Below are 16,330 nucleotides of genomic sequence, written 5' to 3'. Positions count from 1 at the left end.
CTGGAGCCCTGTGTAATCACTTCACCTCTACCCTGCTGTTTCCTCCTCTGTAAAAGGGAAATTTCAGTACTTGCCCCTAGAGGGCTGTTCTTGAGGCCTGAATGAGTTACTGTATCGATTTGGCCAACACACTTTAGTTGGAATAGAAGTCCCTCAGGTTAGCTCACATAAAAGAGAGTTAGTTTGAACACAAGGGCATTTCATCTTAGAGCCCTCGGATGGGAAGTTGCAACCATACCTGAACTCCCGGGAACTGAAGGAGCTTTCCAGGTCTCTTGGGGACTGCTCTTGGCTCTGCGTCATTGTTCTGTCTGCAGACCAGGTTCCTGCACTTACTCACGGCTTCCCTGCCCTCCCTAGAGTGCTAAGTTCTGTGCTGCCAGCAGAATCTAGGAGTCCGGGGGAGGCTGTTTTTAGACACTTTCTTTAAAAGTCTTGTCCTGGTAGGTTTCCCCAAATTGTTTGCAGCAGTACACTCACAGAACATATACTTTGGGGCAGGGTGGATGTTCTGCAGGTGCTAACTCCTCCTCAGAAGGTGGCAAGAACGTTAGTTAAGGTCGCGTAGTACCTTGAGGGAGAGGCTGATCCATCTGGTAGGTAGCAAGGGACATTGAGTACTTTGTAATTTTGATAGCTTTATTGAGCTCTGATTCACTTACCATACAATTCACCCACTTAAAGTATACAATTGAATGGTTTTTAGTACATTCATAGGTGTGTTCTACTATTGCCATAATCAGTTTTAGAACATTTTCATTACCCCCCAGAAGAAACCTCATGTGTGCTTAATAGCAGTCACTTCCCATTTTCCCCCAACCCTCCTCCCTCCCTGCCAATCCTAGGCAACTACTAATCCACTCTCTGTCTGTGGATTTACTTATTCTGAACATTTCTGAATGGGATTATAGAATACATAGTCTTTTGTGTCTGGCTTCTTTCATTTAGCATAATGTTTTCAAGGTTCATCCATATTATATCATATATCAGTACTCCATTCCTTTTTATAGCCAAATAACATTCTATTGTATGGTTGTAGCACATTTTATTTATTCATCAGTTGATGGTGATTTGAGTTCTTTTCATTTTTTAGCTTTTACGAACAATGCTGCTATGACCATTCATATACAAGTTTCTGTGTGGGCATATGTTTTCTCTTGGGGTATATATCCAAGAGTATATACTCTTTTTTCTTAAAAAAATTTTTTTTAACATCTTTATTGGAGTATAATTGCTTTACAGTGGTGTGTTTCTGCTTTATAACAAAGTGAATCAGCTATAAATATAGATATATCCCCATATCTCCTCCCTCTTGCGTCTCCCTCCCACCCTTCCTATCCCACCCCTCTAGGTGGTCACAGAGCACCGAGCTGACCTCCCTGTGCTATGCAGTTGCATCCCACTAGCTATTTTACATTTGGTAGTGTATATAAGTCCATGCCACTCTCCCACTTCGTCCCAGCTTATCCTTCCCCCTCCCTGTGTCCTCAAGTCCATTCTCTACGTCTTTGTGTTTTTTCCTGTCCTGCCCCTAGGTTCTTCAGAACCATTTTTTTTTTCTTTAGATTCCATATATATGTGTTAGCATACAGTATTTGTTTTTCTCTTTCTGACTGACTTCACTCTGTAGGACAGACTCTAGGTCCATCCACCTCACTACAAATAACTCAATATCGTTTCTTCTTATGGCTGAGTAAGATTCCATTGTATATATGTGCCACATCTTCTTTATCCATTCATCTGTCAGTGGACACTTAGGTTGCTTCCATGTCCTGGCTATTGTAAATAGAGCTGCAGTGAACATTGTGGTACATGACTCTTTTTAAATTATGGTTTTCTCAGTGTATATGCCCAGTAGTGGGATTGCTGGGTCGTATGGTAGTTCTGTTTTTAGTTTTTTAAGGAACCTCCATACTGTTCTCCATAGTGGCTGTATCAGTTTACACTCCCAGCAACTGTGCAAGATTCCCTTTTCTCCACACCCTCTCCAGCATTTGTTGTTTGTAGATATTCTGATGATGGCCTTTCTGACTGGTGTGAGGTGATGCCTCATTGTAGTTTTGATCTGCATTTCTCTAATGATTAATGATGTTGAGCATTCTTTCATGTGTTTGTTGTCAATCTGTATATCTTCTTTGGAGAAATGTCTATTTAGGTCTTCTGCCCATTTTTGGATTGGGTTGTTTTTTTGATACTGAGCTGCATGAGCTGCTTGTAAATTTTGGAGATTAATCCTTTGTCAGTTGCTTCATTTACAAATATTTTCTCCCATTCTGAGGGTTGTCTCCAAGAGTATATACTCTTGGAGCAGAATTCTTGGGTCATATGGTAACTCTGTGTTTAACCTTTGACAGAACTACCTGATGGTTTTCCAGAGTGACTGAATCATTCTATTTTCCCATCAGCAGAGTGTATGAGGGTTCAGATTTCTCCAAATATTGAGTACTTTTATTCTTTAGCTTCTTAGAATGGGGAACTGCATAGATAACCCTGTGCATTTCATGTTTCAGATGCTGCTAACAGGCATGTGGAGACTTGCATTAAGTATTTAATCTTTAGGTTAAACATATGCTAGAGATCCTCCAGCAGAAATGCCTGTTACTGTGGGTGAACGGCCTGATGGTTATTGAACAGTTTGGGATGTCAGGAGAATGAGATATTTCTAAGCCTGGCATAATGTACAAGCTTTACAAAATACTTGCTGAATGAATAAAATCATGAATGATAAATTTACCTTGAGGTAGCCCATTCTTGATTATTCTTAATTATTTTAACTTGTAGATAGATTGGCCCCTTGTAGCTTTTTCCTCATCTTTGTCTGCTTTGGCCATTCATACTGAGAGAAATCTTTAAGTACTGGTCAGTGTGCTGCTTTTTTCTCCTAACCCTTCTAAACACCTTTTAAAAGGGAAGCGGGATGGGGTTTTGAAGTCATTAGTGGTGAAAGCAGGCTCTACCCCCTCATCTTCCCAGTCCAAGGAGCCTGAGGTTCTGAGTTAGGAGGCACCTTACTTTCCAGATGGGGAATTGTGGGCACCCCACAACAGCTGGGACTGTGAGTTCCTGGCCTGAAGTTTTCCTTTGCTCCATAAAGCTGCCCTGTCTGTGGATGTGGTTGGAGCTGGGTTAAGGTATATCATCTGTATGTACCAGGATGACTTTGCCTCTTTCAGATGATAGTCCTGTCCACCCCAGCGGAAAAAAGGCCACGCCAAAGGACTTATTGCCAGCACGAAAGATCGTGGCTAAAATTGGTACTTAAATGTGCTGCCAGGATGAAAAACCACTTTGGGCAAACATGGGGTGCAGTCTTGCATGCTGGGCTCTGTCTCTTGGGTCTCCTCACTGCATAGCTGTGAAGGGCAGTTGGTCACAGCCTCCTTTTGTTGTCTGGTGGGTTCTTTTTTGTCTTGAAATTTCTCCAATTAAAAAAAAAAAACCAACAACTCTGCTCCTCTCAGCTCCACAGAGGCCCATTGCAACACACAGAACTACTGCAACCCCTAAGGCTGGCCCGGGCGTGGTGCGGAAGAATCCTGGTGTGGGGAACGGGGATGACGAAGCAGCCGAATTGATGCAGCAGGTAGGCACCTCGTGTGTCCAAGACAGGAGCCGCCTTGGGGGAAAGGTGCTTGCTGCCCTGACCAGGGAGGCTTGTCCGTGTTCTTGTGGGAAGACCTGCCTTGTCTGCATACCAAAGCAGTCCTTGTGACACATGTGAGTGCTTTGGAGCTGGTGGGCACTGCGAGCCTGGAGGTGACGATGGAAGAGAGAGGGGCCAGGCATTTCTGAGCGCTGTTAGATCTGTTTCTATTAGAAACCCATGTCTGTTTGGAAACCTGCCCGTACGATGGAACCCTGTTGAAAGTCTTTGGAACGCTGTCAGGGTTCTGTGGGATTTGGAGAATGTCTCCTGAATTTTGGCTTTGACAAAAGATAGATTTCCCTTCTAAATGATAATTTAAAAAAAGATTCCGCAGTCTCTCTGCTGAAATCCTGGGCCACTAGAGTATCAAGTTGAGAGTGAAACTGGTATGCAAAGCCTATTGCTTTTCTGTCCTTAATAGGTCGATGATTTGAAACATCTTCAGGATTAAATATCCTGAAGGTACTTGGGAGAGGTCTCTAGATCAGAACAAATTTTAGACTTTTAGACATTTTCTCACTAATTCTTATAGTTGTTTTACTTGTTTGCTTTTGGATGATTCTCTTGATTAATTCCAGATTTAAAATTAAGGATGCTCTGTGATCCCTGTGACTTCGGGATTGAACCCTTTTACTTTCCTTTTAAAAGCCAAGTCCTAAAGCCTGGAAGACATGGCCTCACTTTAATCCAGAACTTCTTGTGACCCAGATCATACTTCTAGGAAATCAGGACACAAAAGCCTGCTCAAAGATCACTTTTGGTTTTTTCATTCTTTGATTTGTGTGTGCCCCATGGTCATAGGTGCCTTGGGAGCGTGGAAGTGACTGGGTCACCACCCCCATTGTTGTGGCAGCCTCAAGCACCCTGTGGGCACTGTCACTGTGAGTGCATAAGTCCTGGAGAATAAGGAGCCTTCCCTGTAACTGTTCGTGTCCAGGCACAGGTGTACACAGGGAGCAGTCTCAGTGAGAAACAGGGTAAAGAGGTGTTATTGCCGAGGCCTGGCAGCCAGCACTGGGTTGGCCTTGTGCTCTCCAGGAGAAGATGCGGTGGGTTCCATGGGACTGCTGTTCAGCTGGTGTCCGGTGTGAGGGAGCACTGGCTTTGGGTTGCGTAGATTTGGGGTGCATCCTGGCTCTGCCACTTAACTTCTACTTGGGGCAAGTCAATTAACCTCTCCGAATTCACTGCCTCGTATGCAGTGGGGCTAATACTTTGGTCACGGTAGTTGAGCGGATTTCATGAGCTGATGTTTTGCCAAGTACCTGGAAGGGTGTTTGGGATAAATGGGGTAAATGGCAGTGGATGAAAGACAGTTGTGATTGTTATGGTTCTTGTCTGTGGGCTTGATAGAGTGAAATAGGTTCTGAAGTATGTTTGAAAAGTTCATAGGAGTTAGATTTTTTTTGGTGAAATACGCAACTGTTAATAGCAAAAACAAAACTACCATTTTTAGAGTGTGAGCGCCAGTGCTCTACTAAGCATTTTCTTTCATTTTTGCAGCAGCCGTGTGAAGTGTTACAGAGGACAGTGCGGCTTGGAGAGGTTAAATAGCCTGAGTTGGGGTTTGGATGGACCTAGCTCACAGCCAGCTGGTCCAGCCCTGCCTCAGAACTGATTTGTTTGGCCTGAACAGGGTTTTGATTTTTATTATTATTTTTTTTAATATGAAGGATTTTAGATTCTTTCCAGGTTGCCAAAGTCCTGAGCACACCCTGTTACTGACTCCCATGGCTCATTTACATGATGTCTCTAACCCTGAAAGTATTTGAAGTGGTGACCCTTGATAAAGGTGTGGAGGTCTGGGGGACACGACTGATGTGGGGAAAGTAGAGCCACATGGGCTTGGTGGACTAAGAGGAGAACAGTGTATTCTACATAAATTACCTTGTGGTGTTCATAGACTTTGAGAGATCTGCAATGATTCCACACTATTAAGTCATCCTGGAGAAATGTTCTTTTAGTTGATTTTAGTCCAAAGCAGCGCTGTTCAATAGAAATAGAATGTAAACCAGAAATGTGAGGCACATATAGAACTTAAAGTTTTCTGGTAGCCACATTGAAAAGAGTAACAAGAAACAGGTTAGATTAATTCAAATAACACATTACCCAATATATCTAAAATATTAGCGTTCTGACATGTGATCATTACAAATAATTATCAGTGAGGTGTTTTACATTTGAACATTGTACTAGGTCTTTGTAATCCAGTGTGTGTTTGATCTTTACAGCCTGTCTCAATTGCACTGGCCACATTTCAAGGGCTCAAAACACCACATGTGGCTTATAGCTACCGTATTGGCCAGTGCAGGCCCAAAGCGTTCTCCTTGGGCTTCTTAGGTTACAGCTATTACTTAACTATAAGAGAGTGTTCTAAGAGTGATGCTGATTACTAGCCACAGATTTTTAATAACCTTATAAATAAGCAGTTAGAGGAGTGCTAAATGAAAGCTGATGACTTAGTGTATGCGTGTTGTTTCTTGTGGATTCATAGTTATCGAGTGATGTCAAGGAGGGCTGCTGCTTTGGCCTTGTGGGTGGGACCTATCCGGCTGGGTTCTGGTGCCCTTGTTGATTTGTAGGCCAGAGAAGGGTTCAGTGGGTTTGTGAGGGAGGCACTAGTGTGACGTGTGTGTACAGATGGACTCCAAGCCACCGTGCCTCGTGAAGCTGTTTTGACTTCTCATGTGACTAGAAGGCCTCTTCCCTGGCTCGTGGACCTTGGGCTGAAGATCCAAGGCAGCTTCCACTACTGGGGATAGTCTACTCTTGCCCTTTTGTCCCCTTCTTGTACTCACTCCACTTTGAGAGTGACTGATAGTTTAAGGAAAGGCAACAAATAGCAGTTAAAGCAGGGGTGGGGAGGGTGGGGGCAGGTGGATCATTTCATTTTGCTGGTGACTAGGTGGTGTTAGTACTTCATTGAAACTTTCAATTATTTTTATTTTTACTTATTAAAAAGTTTTTTTTTTTTTGATTATTTTTTGGCCGTGTGGAATGTGGGATCTTAGTTCCCCCACCAGGGATCGAACCCATGCCCCCTGCATTGGAAGCGCAGAGTCTTAACCACTGGACCGCCAGGGAAATCCTTTCAGCTATTTTTAAAAGTGATTTCTGTGGTTGCTAAAGGAATAGTGAGAGGGTGTCTAGAACCTTGATTCTAGTTTGGTCTTTTCAGGCCTTTGATGTTGAACATTGAAATGAAGTCTTTGACAGAATGGTCCTGGTGGTTCAAGTCACCTGCTCCTGGATCATCTCTGGATGCTTCTCAACTGCAGGTTACAAAGGGACAGGATTTGATCCCTTCGGTTGGGTCTGGCTTCTCCATCAGGGAAGCTGGATAAGCTGTGTGCTTGTTTTTGCAGCTAGAAGTTCAGAAGGTAGACTAGATTTCTCTGGTGCTTCTGGCTCTCAGAATTCCCTGCTACTTCCATGGAGCTCTAGCCTGTAAGGCCTGTGAGGATTTTATGCTGCATCCTATGCCATGTAATTTGCATTCAGTGAGAGTTAAATTGAATTCACTTCATAGATCTGAGTATACTGAGTATACGAAGACAATACTGTGCTTAAAATACACAAAGGGCTGTGAGAGTTGTTACCACTTCTATTACTTGTGGCTGGATAGAGTCCTGGCGCAAGCACTGAGATTTATTTGTTCATTGCCCCTTTGTGGAAATTAGAGTCCCTCAGTGGGGCTCCTGGAGGATCCTGCAGTACAAGTGGTGTGAGCTGACAAGATGCTCAGGGGAGCTAGTGGTGGAATGTGGTGGGGTCTGCTCCCTGCCTCTGCTGTCTTCTCTCCCTTTTGAAACTCTCTTGGGAGAGAGAGTGATGCAGGGATCCTCTCATCAGAGGTTGCTTTTCTTTTGAGTCATGGATCACCCCCTAGCCCCAACATATTGGGGGGAAAAAGAACCGTTGAGTTTCCATGCCCAGGCCTGCCTCAGTGCTAGCTGTCTTTGGCTAGTATTAGTCATCTTTAGATAGTTTTCCCCTCCTGGCTCATCATTTTTACCCTGCTCCCTTGGACCAGACCCTCTCTTACCATTGACTTCAACTTGCAGAAAGACCTGAACTTGATTGACCAACTGCCCTGGTAAGGACTCAGTATATGATGGGCAGCCACTCTGCTGGGCCAGGTTGTGGATTCTGCTTCTGTATTTGTCTCAGGCTCCCATGGGTTTTTCTCTTTGATCTTGTCTTAGTCCCTGAGAAGTTCCTGCATGTTCCGTGATATAGCCTGTCCTTTCCTGGGAATTGTTATAGTCAGGGTGCCATGAAGAAGCCCATGTTATTTATCGGGGGCTGAAGAAAATTGACATTAACCTCAAGTGGGGTTTTGTCCTTGTCAGAGAGTTTGATGAAGGCCCACATCTCCTTTCGGTTCGACGTTTATCTGATGTGCCGTTGGTGCATGAATGCCAGGTGTCTAACCCTTCCTTTCTAATGTTCGTGCAGGTCAACGTACTGAAACTTACCGTCGAAGACTTGGAGAAAGAGAGAGACTTCTACTTTGGGAAGCTAAGGAACATTGAATTGATTTGCCAGGAGAACGAGGGGGAAAACAACCCGGTATTGCAGAGGATTGTGGACATTCTCTATGCCACAGATGTACGTGTTGACATGAGGATATTTTCTTGCCATTTTGCCACCTAAGAGAAGATAGAAAAATTTTACCTGGTTGGTTTTGGCAAACTCAGTACTGATGCTTGCTGTGTTTCATCAAAAGACTTCATCTTTGACCCTTAAAGTCAGCCAGAGAGGGCACCTCTGCGTAGCTTCAGCCTCTGCCTTGAGATCTGTGAGCCTTTGAGGCAGGCATAGGACACTCAGGTGGCTGGCTGCCCTGCTTCTGTAGTTTGTGACCACTGATAGGTCATGAGTGCCACAAGGTGCTCTTAACCCTGCTATCCCCACTCCACCCCTTTCAGCTTGGACCCCTCAGCCTGAGGTGCTGCCTTCTTTTTAATAGGGCCCTAGGCGTGCCCTGGAGAACCAGGCACGTGGCCCCTGTTTGATGTCTGCTGCCCACAGCTGTCAGAGTGTACCTTTTTCCTCCCAACCTGGAGTGTATCTGGTTGCTATTTCCCCAAAGTGCCTTGTGGTCAAGTTTCTTGGGATCCATGTGTGTTACACAGCCAAATCTGCTGATATTAATCATGCTGTGTTAGCTGAACAAGGAAAACTGATTTTCCCTAGATTTAGGTTTTGACATCTTGCTGTGTCCACTGTTTAATGGCTGCAATTATAATTCTTCCACATGCCTAGCAAGGTCTTTAGGATCAAACTACAGTATATGTCTATGTGTTTCGTAGTATGTGGCAGTATACAAATATAAGGCAGCATTAATGCTGTTACTAACAGTGTGCTCTAAACATATCCAGTGAATTTGGGGGGATTAAGACAGATGACTGAAAAGTTGATAACTGTTCAATAAATGCTTATTTCGGGCTTGCTCTGTGCCAGATAATACAAACAAAGGGGTTGAAGATATAGGTGTCCTTGATCTAGTCTGAGTATTATTTTAGTAGAGTCATAGCTTAAGTAAATTTAGCCATAGATACTTAGCTGAAAAGAAGATGGGGGTTGAAGGGGAAGTCTAAATTCTTACGGTAGTGTGGCCATTAGCACATGCCAGGTGCCCTGGAGTGCGTGTGAGGTGGGAGCCGTGGGTGGGATGTTTTCCCTGCTTCTGATGTTGGCTCAGCCTTGCAGCTATTCCGTGTGTTGTGGGTGTTGGGGTAAACGGAACACCCACAGCACCGGCAGTAGCATGTGTGCACGGCTCCTCAGCGCAGGCAAAAGAATGAAGGACGGAAAAGCTGGCTGTGTGGGCCGTTTATTGAGAGGAGATGGTATGGCACCCTTACGGTGACTTCAGGGATGTTTGAGCATAAACAACTTTATTGACATAATGAACTGCACGTGTTTAAGTACAACCTGATGTGTGAGATCATCACCATAATCGAGACAGTGTACACATCCATCACCTCTGAAAGACTGAGAGTAAATTTGTGCTCAGTTTTTGCCTTTTGTGGGATGTGATTCCACTGCCTAACTAATAAGATAGTGGTCATTTGGCCTTGTGCCATTAAGTGCCAAGTGTGTGGTAAAGACAGGAAGAACCGTTGACTTTGAGGGGCTTTAAATATGAGGAAAGTGAACCCACAGTAGAAACTGATCTTTCATTCAGCGTTGAGTAATAGCTTTTCCCTCTCATTTTCCCATTTCAGGAAGGCTTCGTGATACCTGATGAAGGGGGCCCGCAGGAGGAACAAGAAGAGTATTAACAGCCTGGACCAGCTGAGCATCATCCGAATTCTTCACTCCAAATCATGTGCTTAACTGTAAAATATTCCCTTTTATTATTCTTAGAGGACTCACTGGTTTCTTTTCATAAGCAAAAAGTACCTCTTCTTAAAGTGCACTTTGCAGAAGTTTCACTCCTTTTCCAATAAGTTTGAGTTAGGAGCTTTTACCTTGTAGCAGAGCAGTATTAACATCTAGTTGGTTCACCCAGGGAACAAAGAGGCTGACCATGGGGCTCACTGTGTGGATGCTGGTAGCACTGATGGCTGGAGAAGGGGGAGACCTCAGTAGAGAAGTGTAAAGACTGGTTTGAATTTTAAGCTAATGTGAAGTCTTGACAGAGAACATTTTAATAAATAAATGCCTTAAGAGTACTTAAAAGATGCTTCCATATTTCAAAATGTAAAATGTAACATGACAGGAGCTTCTGTGTGTTTGACATTGCGTCTGGGAAGGAAGGCCAGAACCTGGAACCTTTGGGACCTGCTGTTCCCAGCCCTCACGGGGCTGCCTGATCCTCATAGGCCCAGACCTTGGCCCAAAAGGAAAGTTTGAAAAGTTGCTTTGTAAAGCCATTTAGTGTCCTTGACCAGTTGCATCCCAATAAGAAGCAAGAGGCATTGTTGCCTGGATGAGTAGAGGGTGTGTTTCAGCCCTGAGACGTGTTGAGTGGAAGAGCTTGATTTTCAGAGGACGTTTTTCTGGTGATTTTTCCAGTTATCCCTGATATTTCTATGTACTGTGTTGTGTTGTTGTGGTGTTGTTGTTTTTTTTAGAAGTGAGGTGTGTCCAGTTTTTAAATCTAACAACTACTTTTGGGGACTTGCCCGCATCTCTGGGATTTGAATGGGGGTTGTGTCCCATTTTACTGTCTTTTAAGTTTACATTTAACATGTTGCTCTTCTCTGCTCCCCTTGCCCACTGGGGACCCCTCTTTGGCTCCTTAAAGTTTGCTGCTTAGAGTGGAAGTTCAGCAGGCAGGTGATCATGCTGCAAGTTCTTTCTGGACCTCTGGCAAAGGGAGTGATCAGTGAAGGAAGGCCACTGCTACCTTGGGATCTGCAAGGCTGGGTGTTTTCGGTACCTGCTGTCCACAGCCCTCCACTGTTATCGGAATACTTTGCCAGTGCACTAATCTCTTTGGAGATAAAAATGTTAGCGTGTTACTAAATGTTAATTTTCTTTTGCAGAAAATACAGTACCATGTCTGAGTTAATTATTAATATTTAAAATATTTCATTCCTTAACTCCCTCATTTGCTTTGCCCACAGCCTATTCAGTTCCTTTGTTCGGCAGAATTCTGCAAAATGTGTTACCCACTACTGAGATTGTTCTGCCCCTGATGTATTTGTATTGATTTGTTTCTGGTGGTAGCTTGTCCTAAAATGTGTGTAGCAAGCAGGTATTTTATGATAAAATTGGTGTGTAGTGCATGCTCTGTGTGGAATTCAGAGGAAAACCCAGATTCAGTGATTAACAATGCCAAAAAATGCAAGTAACTAGCCATTGTTCAAATAACAGTGGTGCTATTTCTCTTTTGTGGCCTTTTAGACTTTTGTTGCCCTAAAATTCCATTTTATTGGGAACCCATTTTCCACCTGGTCTGTCTTGACAGGGTTTTTTGCTACTTTAAACAGTTTCTAAATAAAATTCTGTATTTCAAGAGTGTCATGTCTTCTGAAATTTGTCTTGCCCTGGGTATATTATTTTAGGTTCAAATGATAAGGTACCCATGCTTCTTTCTTAAATTAGGACTGATCTTTTGAAATCCTTCACTGTTTTTTTTTTTTTCAAATGTGCTTATTTGTAAGGCTGTTTCTTTTTTCTCCATTCTTCACAGTACATTTCTCAGCCTCCTGCTGTTTCACACTCTCATGTTACTGTGAGAGGTCTTTCAGAAGTCCAGGGCTTGGCCTAGCTACCGTGAGACCTTTTCAGGCTGTTTCCTCCAGAGGTATACAGGACAGAGCTTGGTGGATACCATGGGGCAATACTTTTTTTTCCTGAAAGTATGTTTCAAAGGCAGTGAACACAGTCAATCTATAGCCTGAAATCATCACCATTTTTCTTCCCTTTTAAAATTCTGTGCCGTAAGAAACGAGTTCAAAAGGCGACGTGCTGCCATTTTCAGTATAAAAGAAAGTTAAATGGTCAGAAGGTAGTTTTCTATATGATCTTTAGGGTACCCACCACAGTTATGGATGCTCTGTAAACCCAGCTTGATGATGATTTTGACTAGGGTTACACGCACGTTACTTCCTGTAGAAGTTAACGGTATGAAACCTTCCTTAAAATGTTACGCACCTTCAAGAAGGAATTGGATACCACATGTGTTTGTAATTTACAAGAGGATACCTCTAGGAGTGCATGGAGTTTGTGAAGATAATTTTGGGTAATGTCAGCTGAGAGGTTACCTTGGGAAGAGTGAAGCTGTTAACTGTGTGTATCTCTGACCTAGTAAGTCCAGTGGCCTGACTCTTTAGGCTGAGGCACAGTCTTCTAATGTGACTAATTCAGGTTAGGTCACTGGTGCGGTGAACTTGAATAAGCTGCTTGGTTTGCTTGGCAAGTTCTGCGTTGCATGCAGTATAGGTAAACAGATGGCTGGATTTAGATTTAGGATTCACTCATGCTGGTGGTCCTCACACTGATGGGCTTCAGAATCACCTGTAGAACTTGACTGACATTGATTTCTAAAGTCCAATCCCAGAAATTCTGAGTCAGGAGATTAGAAATCTGCATTTTACTGTATACCGCAGGTGACCTGGGCTTAATGTAGTCCTCAGACCTGTGCTTTTTGGCCTAACATTTATGCCTGCAAGTTCAAGTCTAATTCTGGCAGGGGGGATGTCAGATTGGAGTCCTTGTAGGTCCCTCCTAGCTTTATGACTTTTGAGCTAATTGATCCCTTTTCTTGTTCTGACCTGCTAAACAGGGATGATGATGTTGGCTGCAGTGCCTCCCTCACTGGGTGCTTGTTGAGATCAGAATGAGCTGAGAAACAAAAGGTGACCACAGCGTTAGGAAGCCCTGCATGGGTTCTTGATCCAGTCTGACATTGTTTATAGATTAGAAAAGCTTAGGACACAATTCAGGAGGGTGATCCTTAAGATAGACTGAGTATTTTGTAAAGTAAGTAACAAGTTCTTCTGGTGTTTCTTTTTCAGCTTGTGGGGATTGATGAGTCCAGCTCCTTGTAGTTTTCAGACTATGATTTTCATCCTGTTTTTCTCCCAGGTGAAATCGTGTTCTAAACACACCTTTTTCCCCTTTTTCTTTTATTTATTTATTTTTTTTTTTCTTTTTGCGGTATGCGGGCCTCTCACTGCTGTGGCCTCTCCCGCCGCGGAGCACAGGCTCCGGACGCGCAGGCCCAGCGGCCACGGCTCACGGGCCCAGCCGCTCCACGGCATATGGGATCCTCCCAGACCGGGGCACGAACCCGTATCCCCTGCATCGGCAGTCGGACTCTCAACCACTGCGCCACCAGGGAGGCCCTCCCCTTTTTCTTTTAAATGAAGATTCAGTGATTCAGTAATTGATTCATTGGTTTAAAGATAGGTATTTCTTCAGGGTTTACTCTCTAGAATATAGTATGGTGTTGGAAAGGAAGCAGTTTTCTTTTGCTATAACCAAAATGAGTCTAGGGAAGTTTTTCCTTAAGGATTGTTTTATGAGATTTGGTATGAGGAACTTCTTTTGTGATGTTTACCATAGTTCACCATAGTCTACAAACACAACCTAGGCTTTAAGCCTGATCAGCCTAATCAGATTAATCTGCTAGTATGTGGGTGACCCAAATCTGACTGCTGTCAACAGAGTGGAAGTAATTGCTTTGAACCAAGCTGAACCTGAGCCTTCGGTTAGTGTTCATGAATCACCAGTCATTTTGCTGGTCTGGCACTGTTGCTGTTGTTTTAAAATTAGGAGTATGTTGTACTTTTGAATTCATACATTCCAGTTATAAAATTTAAAAACCCGATGAGTTCATGTTTATTTCTAACACTTGCAGCTTTTTTCTCAGTTTTCACATGCGACAGTATAACAATATGCAGAGTCCTTGTCCGGAAAGAAAGCCCACAGAGGAATTCTGTGCTTTTACATTGAACTTGACTGTGCTTAGAACCATTATCCCAGATGCCTTCAGCCAGATTGTTATGGAGATATAATTTGTGAAGGTCTGTTTCCCTTTTGGCTTAATCTGAGTTGGAAAGCAGTGTTACCTTAGCCTGGAGCACAGAGCTTTCTGTTGAGGTTGTGGTCAGGCTGCCTCATTAATTTCATTATCTAGGTAAGCATGTCCAGCCCTAGAGTCAGAGTTCTAGGCCCCTTATTCCAGGACTATATATATATACATATATATATATATGTGTGTGTGTGTGTGTGTATATATATGTATATATATATGTATACACACATACACACACATTTTAAAAATTAAAGTAACATATTTCTTTTGTATTGGATGCTCTGATGTTCTGAATTGTAAAATGAAAGTAGCCTTCACAGACATGTTTCTGCAGGTAGGGAGAGGCAAATCTCTGTCTTGTGATCATTTGAAAAGCAAAGCAAGTTAGCCATCACAGCCTAGAACTTTGTGAATGGTATCAAGAGATAGATTTAGAATTACAAAGTGATCTGTTAGCAGTTTGGAATTCTGTAAGATGTCTTACCTTAAAAGTTAAAAATTTTTTTCCTTAACTTTTTCCTGGTTTATTTTGAATATTTTTCGCAGTTTGCAGGAATTGGTGAGGATAGGCTTGAGGCTATGAGGAAAAGGAGAAAGAGCAGTTTATTCCATTTGCTGATGTCTTTAATTTTCACTTTTGGTGGGAGAATGAGATTTGGGAAGCTGTAGTGAGATTCAGTCCATCGGGGTAGGTCTTAACAAAGCTGGCTTTGTGGCTCTTACTAGTTTCCAGCGGGGACAAAGATGAGTTTCTAAGATTCAGCTTTCACGGATGATTCACAAATTGCAGTTTAGACTATTAAAGTTAAGCTGAGGTCAAGCATGCAAGTGGGTAGACTGAATATATAAAGGGAGTGTGTGGCTGGAGCCCTTCTTCAAAATGAACGAGGGAGAAGTGCCGTGATCAGGAGGCCAAGGATCAGGACCAGGGTCCTTCCCCAGGCCCTGCATCCTTGGTCTGCAGAGCATGGCTTTTCATTGGCTCAGTGAAGAGATGAGCGAGGATGTTTTCCCCAGGAACCTTTCTGAGCCAGGAAAAGTTACTTAGGTCTGTAAAAGCCAGTAGGATACCAGAGCCAGAAAGAGTGGGAGAGTGCCCAGTTCCAGCAGGTGTTGCCTCTGGAGGCCAGTTTTCAACAGTTGAGAAAGTTTTGGTTCAGAGAAGAGCACAATGTTTTTCAGCATCAACTACATACATTTTGCATGTGAAATTTTGAAAAACTTTGCACTGACAATGAAATGGTTTGTAAAGTGTACATCCTTTTGTATTTTAATAAAAGTTTTGACTCAGAGATTTTGACAGATGAAGTAAAAAGTGGCTCAACAAATGTGTTTGGCTTTTTTTCCCACAGGCTGCAAGCTGCAGGGAGAGCTTTGCTAATACATCCATCCCTGAACCACCATTTAGTGCAAGAATCTAAATATATTGCACCCAGGATCTGTCACCGTTTATCCTAGTCTAAGCTTGAGTGACCTTCAGATTTCTTTCCTGTCTTGCTTGCTTCACAGTTGTTTCATCACGTTCATATTTATATTTCTCCGATTGGGCCCATTTATATATTTTGGAGTAGTTCTAGTGATTTTAAGATCCAGCATACCTCAGGGTCATCTGGATTTTAGCATTCTAAAGGTTTCTAACCTGATACTGCCTTTTTTTTTTGTATTTTATATGTTTTTCTACAAAATAATGTGAGTTAAACGTGTAATTATATATGACTGCTGTTTTTACTTTGAAATTTTAAACCCTACCAGGAAGAATGGAATAACCTGTTTTTTACAGGTAGCTGTAGGCTAATCGCAGCTTGCCCCTGTGTGTGCGCCTCCCTCCCTAGTAATTTTAAAGGCTGAGAGAAGAAACAATAATTCAACGTTGAATGAAATAAAAATTATTTTTAAAAATTTCCTAAGAATTTGTAACTCTCTGACTTAATTTTTTTTTCTTTCTTTTTTGGGGAGGAGATGGGTAATTAGGTACTGAACCACCCCAAGAATCTGCTGTTTTTCTTCAATCATGGTATTTTGAAATCTTTGGTATGTGAATCCGGAGTTCTCTTTGGCAGTGTGGTAGGAAGAGCATTGTTTTAAATGTCATGTGAGTTGAGTTAGTCTCAACGAAAGGTGTGATCTTGACATTAATCCTCAGGGTCCCCTCTAGTTCCAGTGGTCATTGGCTTCTGTCTTGTTTA

At 42.8% G+C, this 16,330-nt stretch overlaps 1 protein-coding gene across 3 annotated transcripts in view; it reads left to right on the top strand.

Moving 5' to 3' along the window:
• The window catches only part of MAPRE1 (microtubule associated protein RP/EB family member 1), a 39,159-nt gene that overhangs the window by 15,426 nt on the left and 7,403 nt on the right, over positions 1-16,330 (top strand). For 2 of the 3 annotated variants that reach the window (XR_014296106.1, XM_082645414.1), the window contains exons 5-7: positions 3,462-3,583; positions 8,105-8,257; positions 9,880-9,983. Coding sequence is in view for 2 of the 3 variants with exons in the window: in XM_082645414.1 (XP_082501540.1) it covers positions 3,462-3,583; positions 8,105-8,257; positions 9,880-9,936 (332 nt within the window). In the remaining variant the exon portion in view is untranslated. Of the gene's footprint in view, positions 1-3,461; positions 3,584-8,104; positions 8,258-9,879; positions 15,435-16,330 lie in introns of those variants that run through there. The other variant, XM_082645413.1, reaches the window with a different exon arrangement.

The sequence above is a fragment of the Mesoplodon mirus genome (assembly GCF_964341445.2).
Source record: "Mesoplodon mirus genome assembly, chromosome: 15".
Taxonomy (NCBI): Eukaryota; Metazoa; Chordata; class Mammalia; order Artiodactyla; family Ziphiidae; genus Mesoplodon; species Mesoplodon mirus.
The sequence above is the reverse complement of the archived record's forward strand: the minus strand, read 5'-3'. Positions and strand labels throughout refer to the sequence as shown.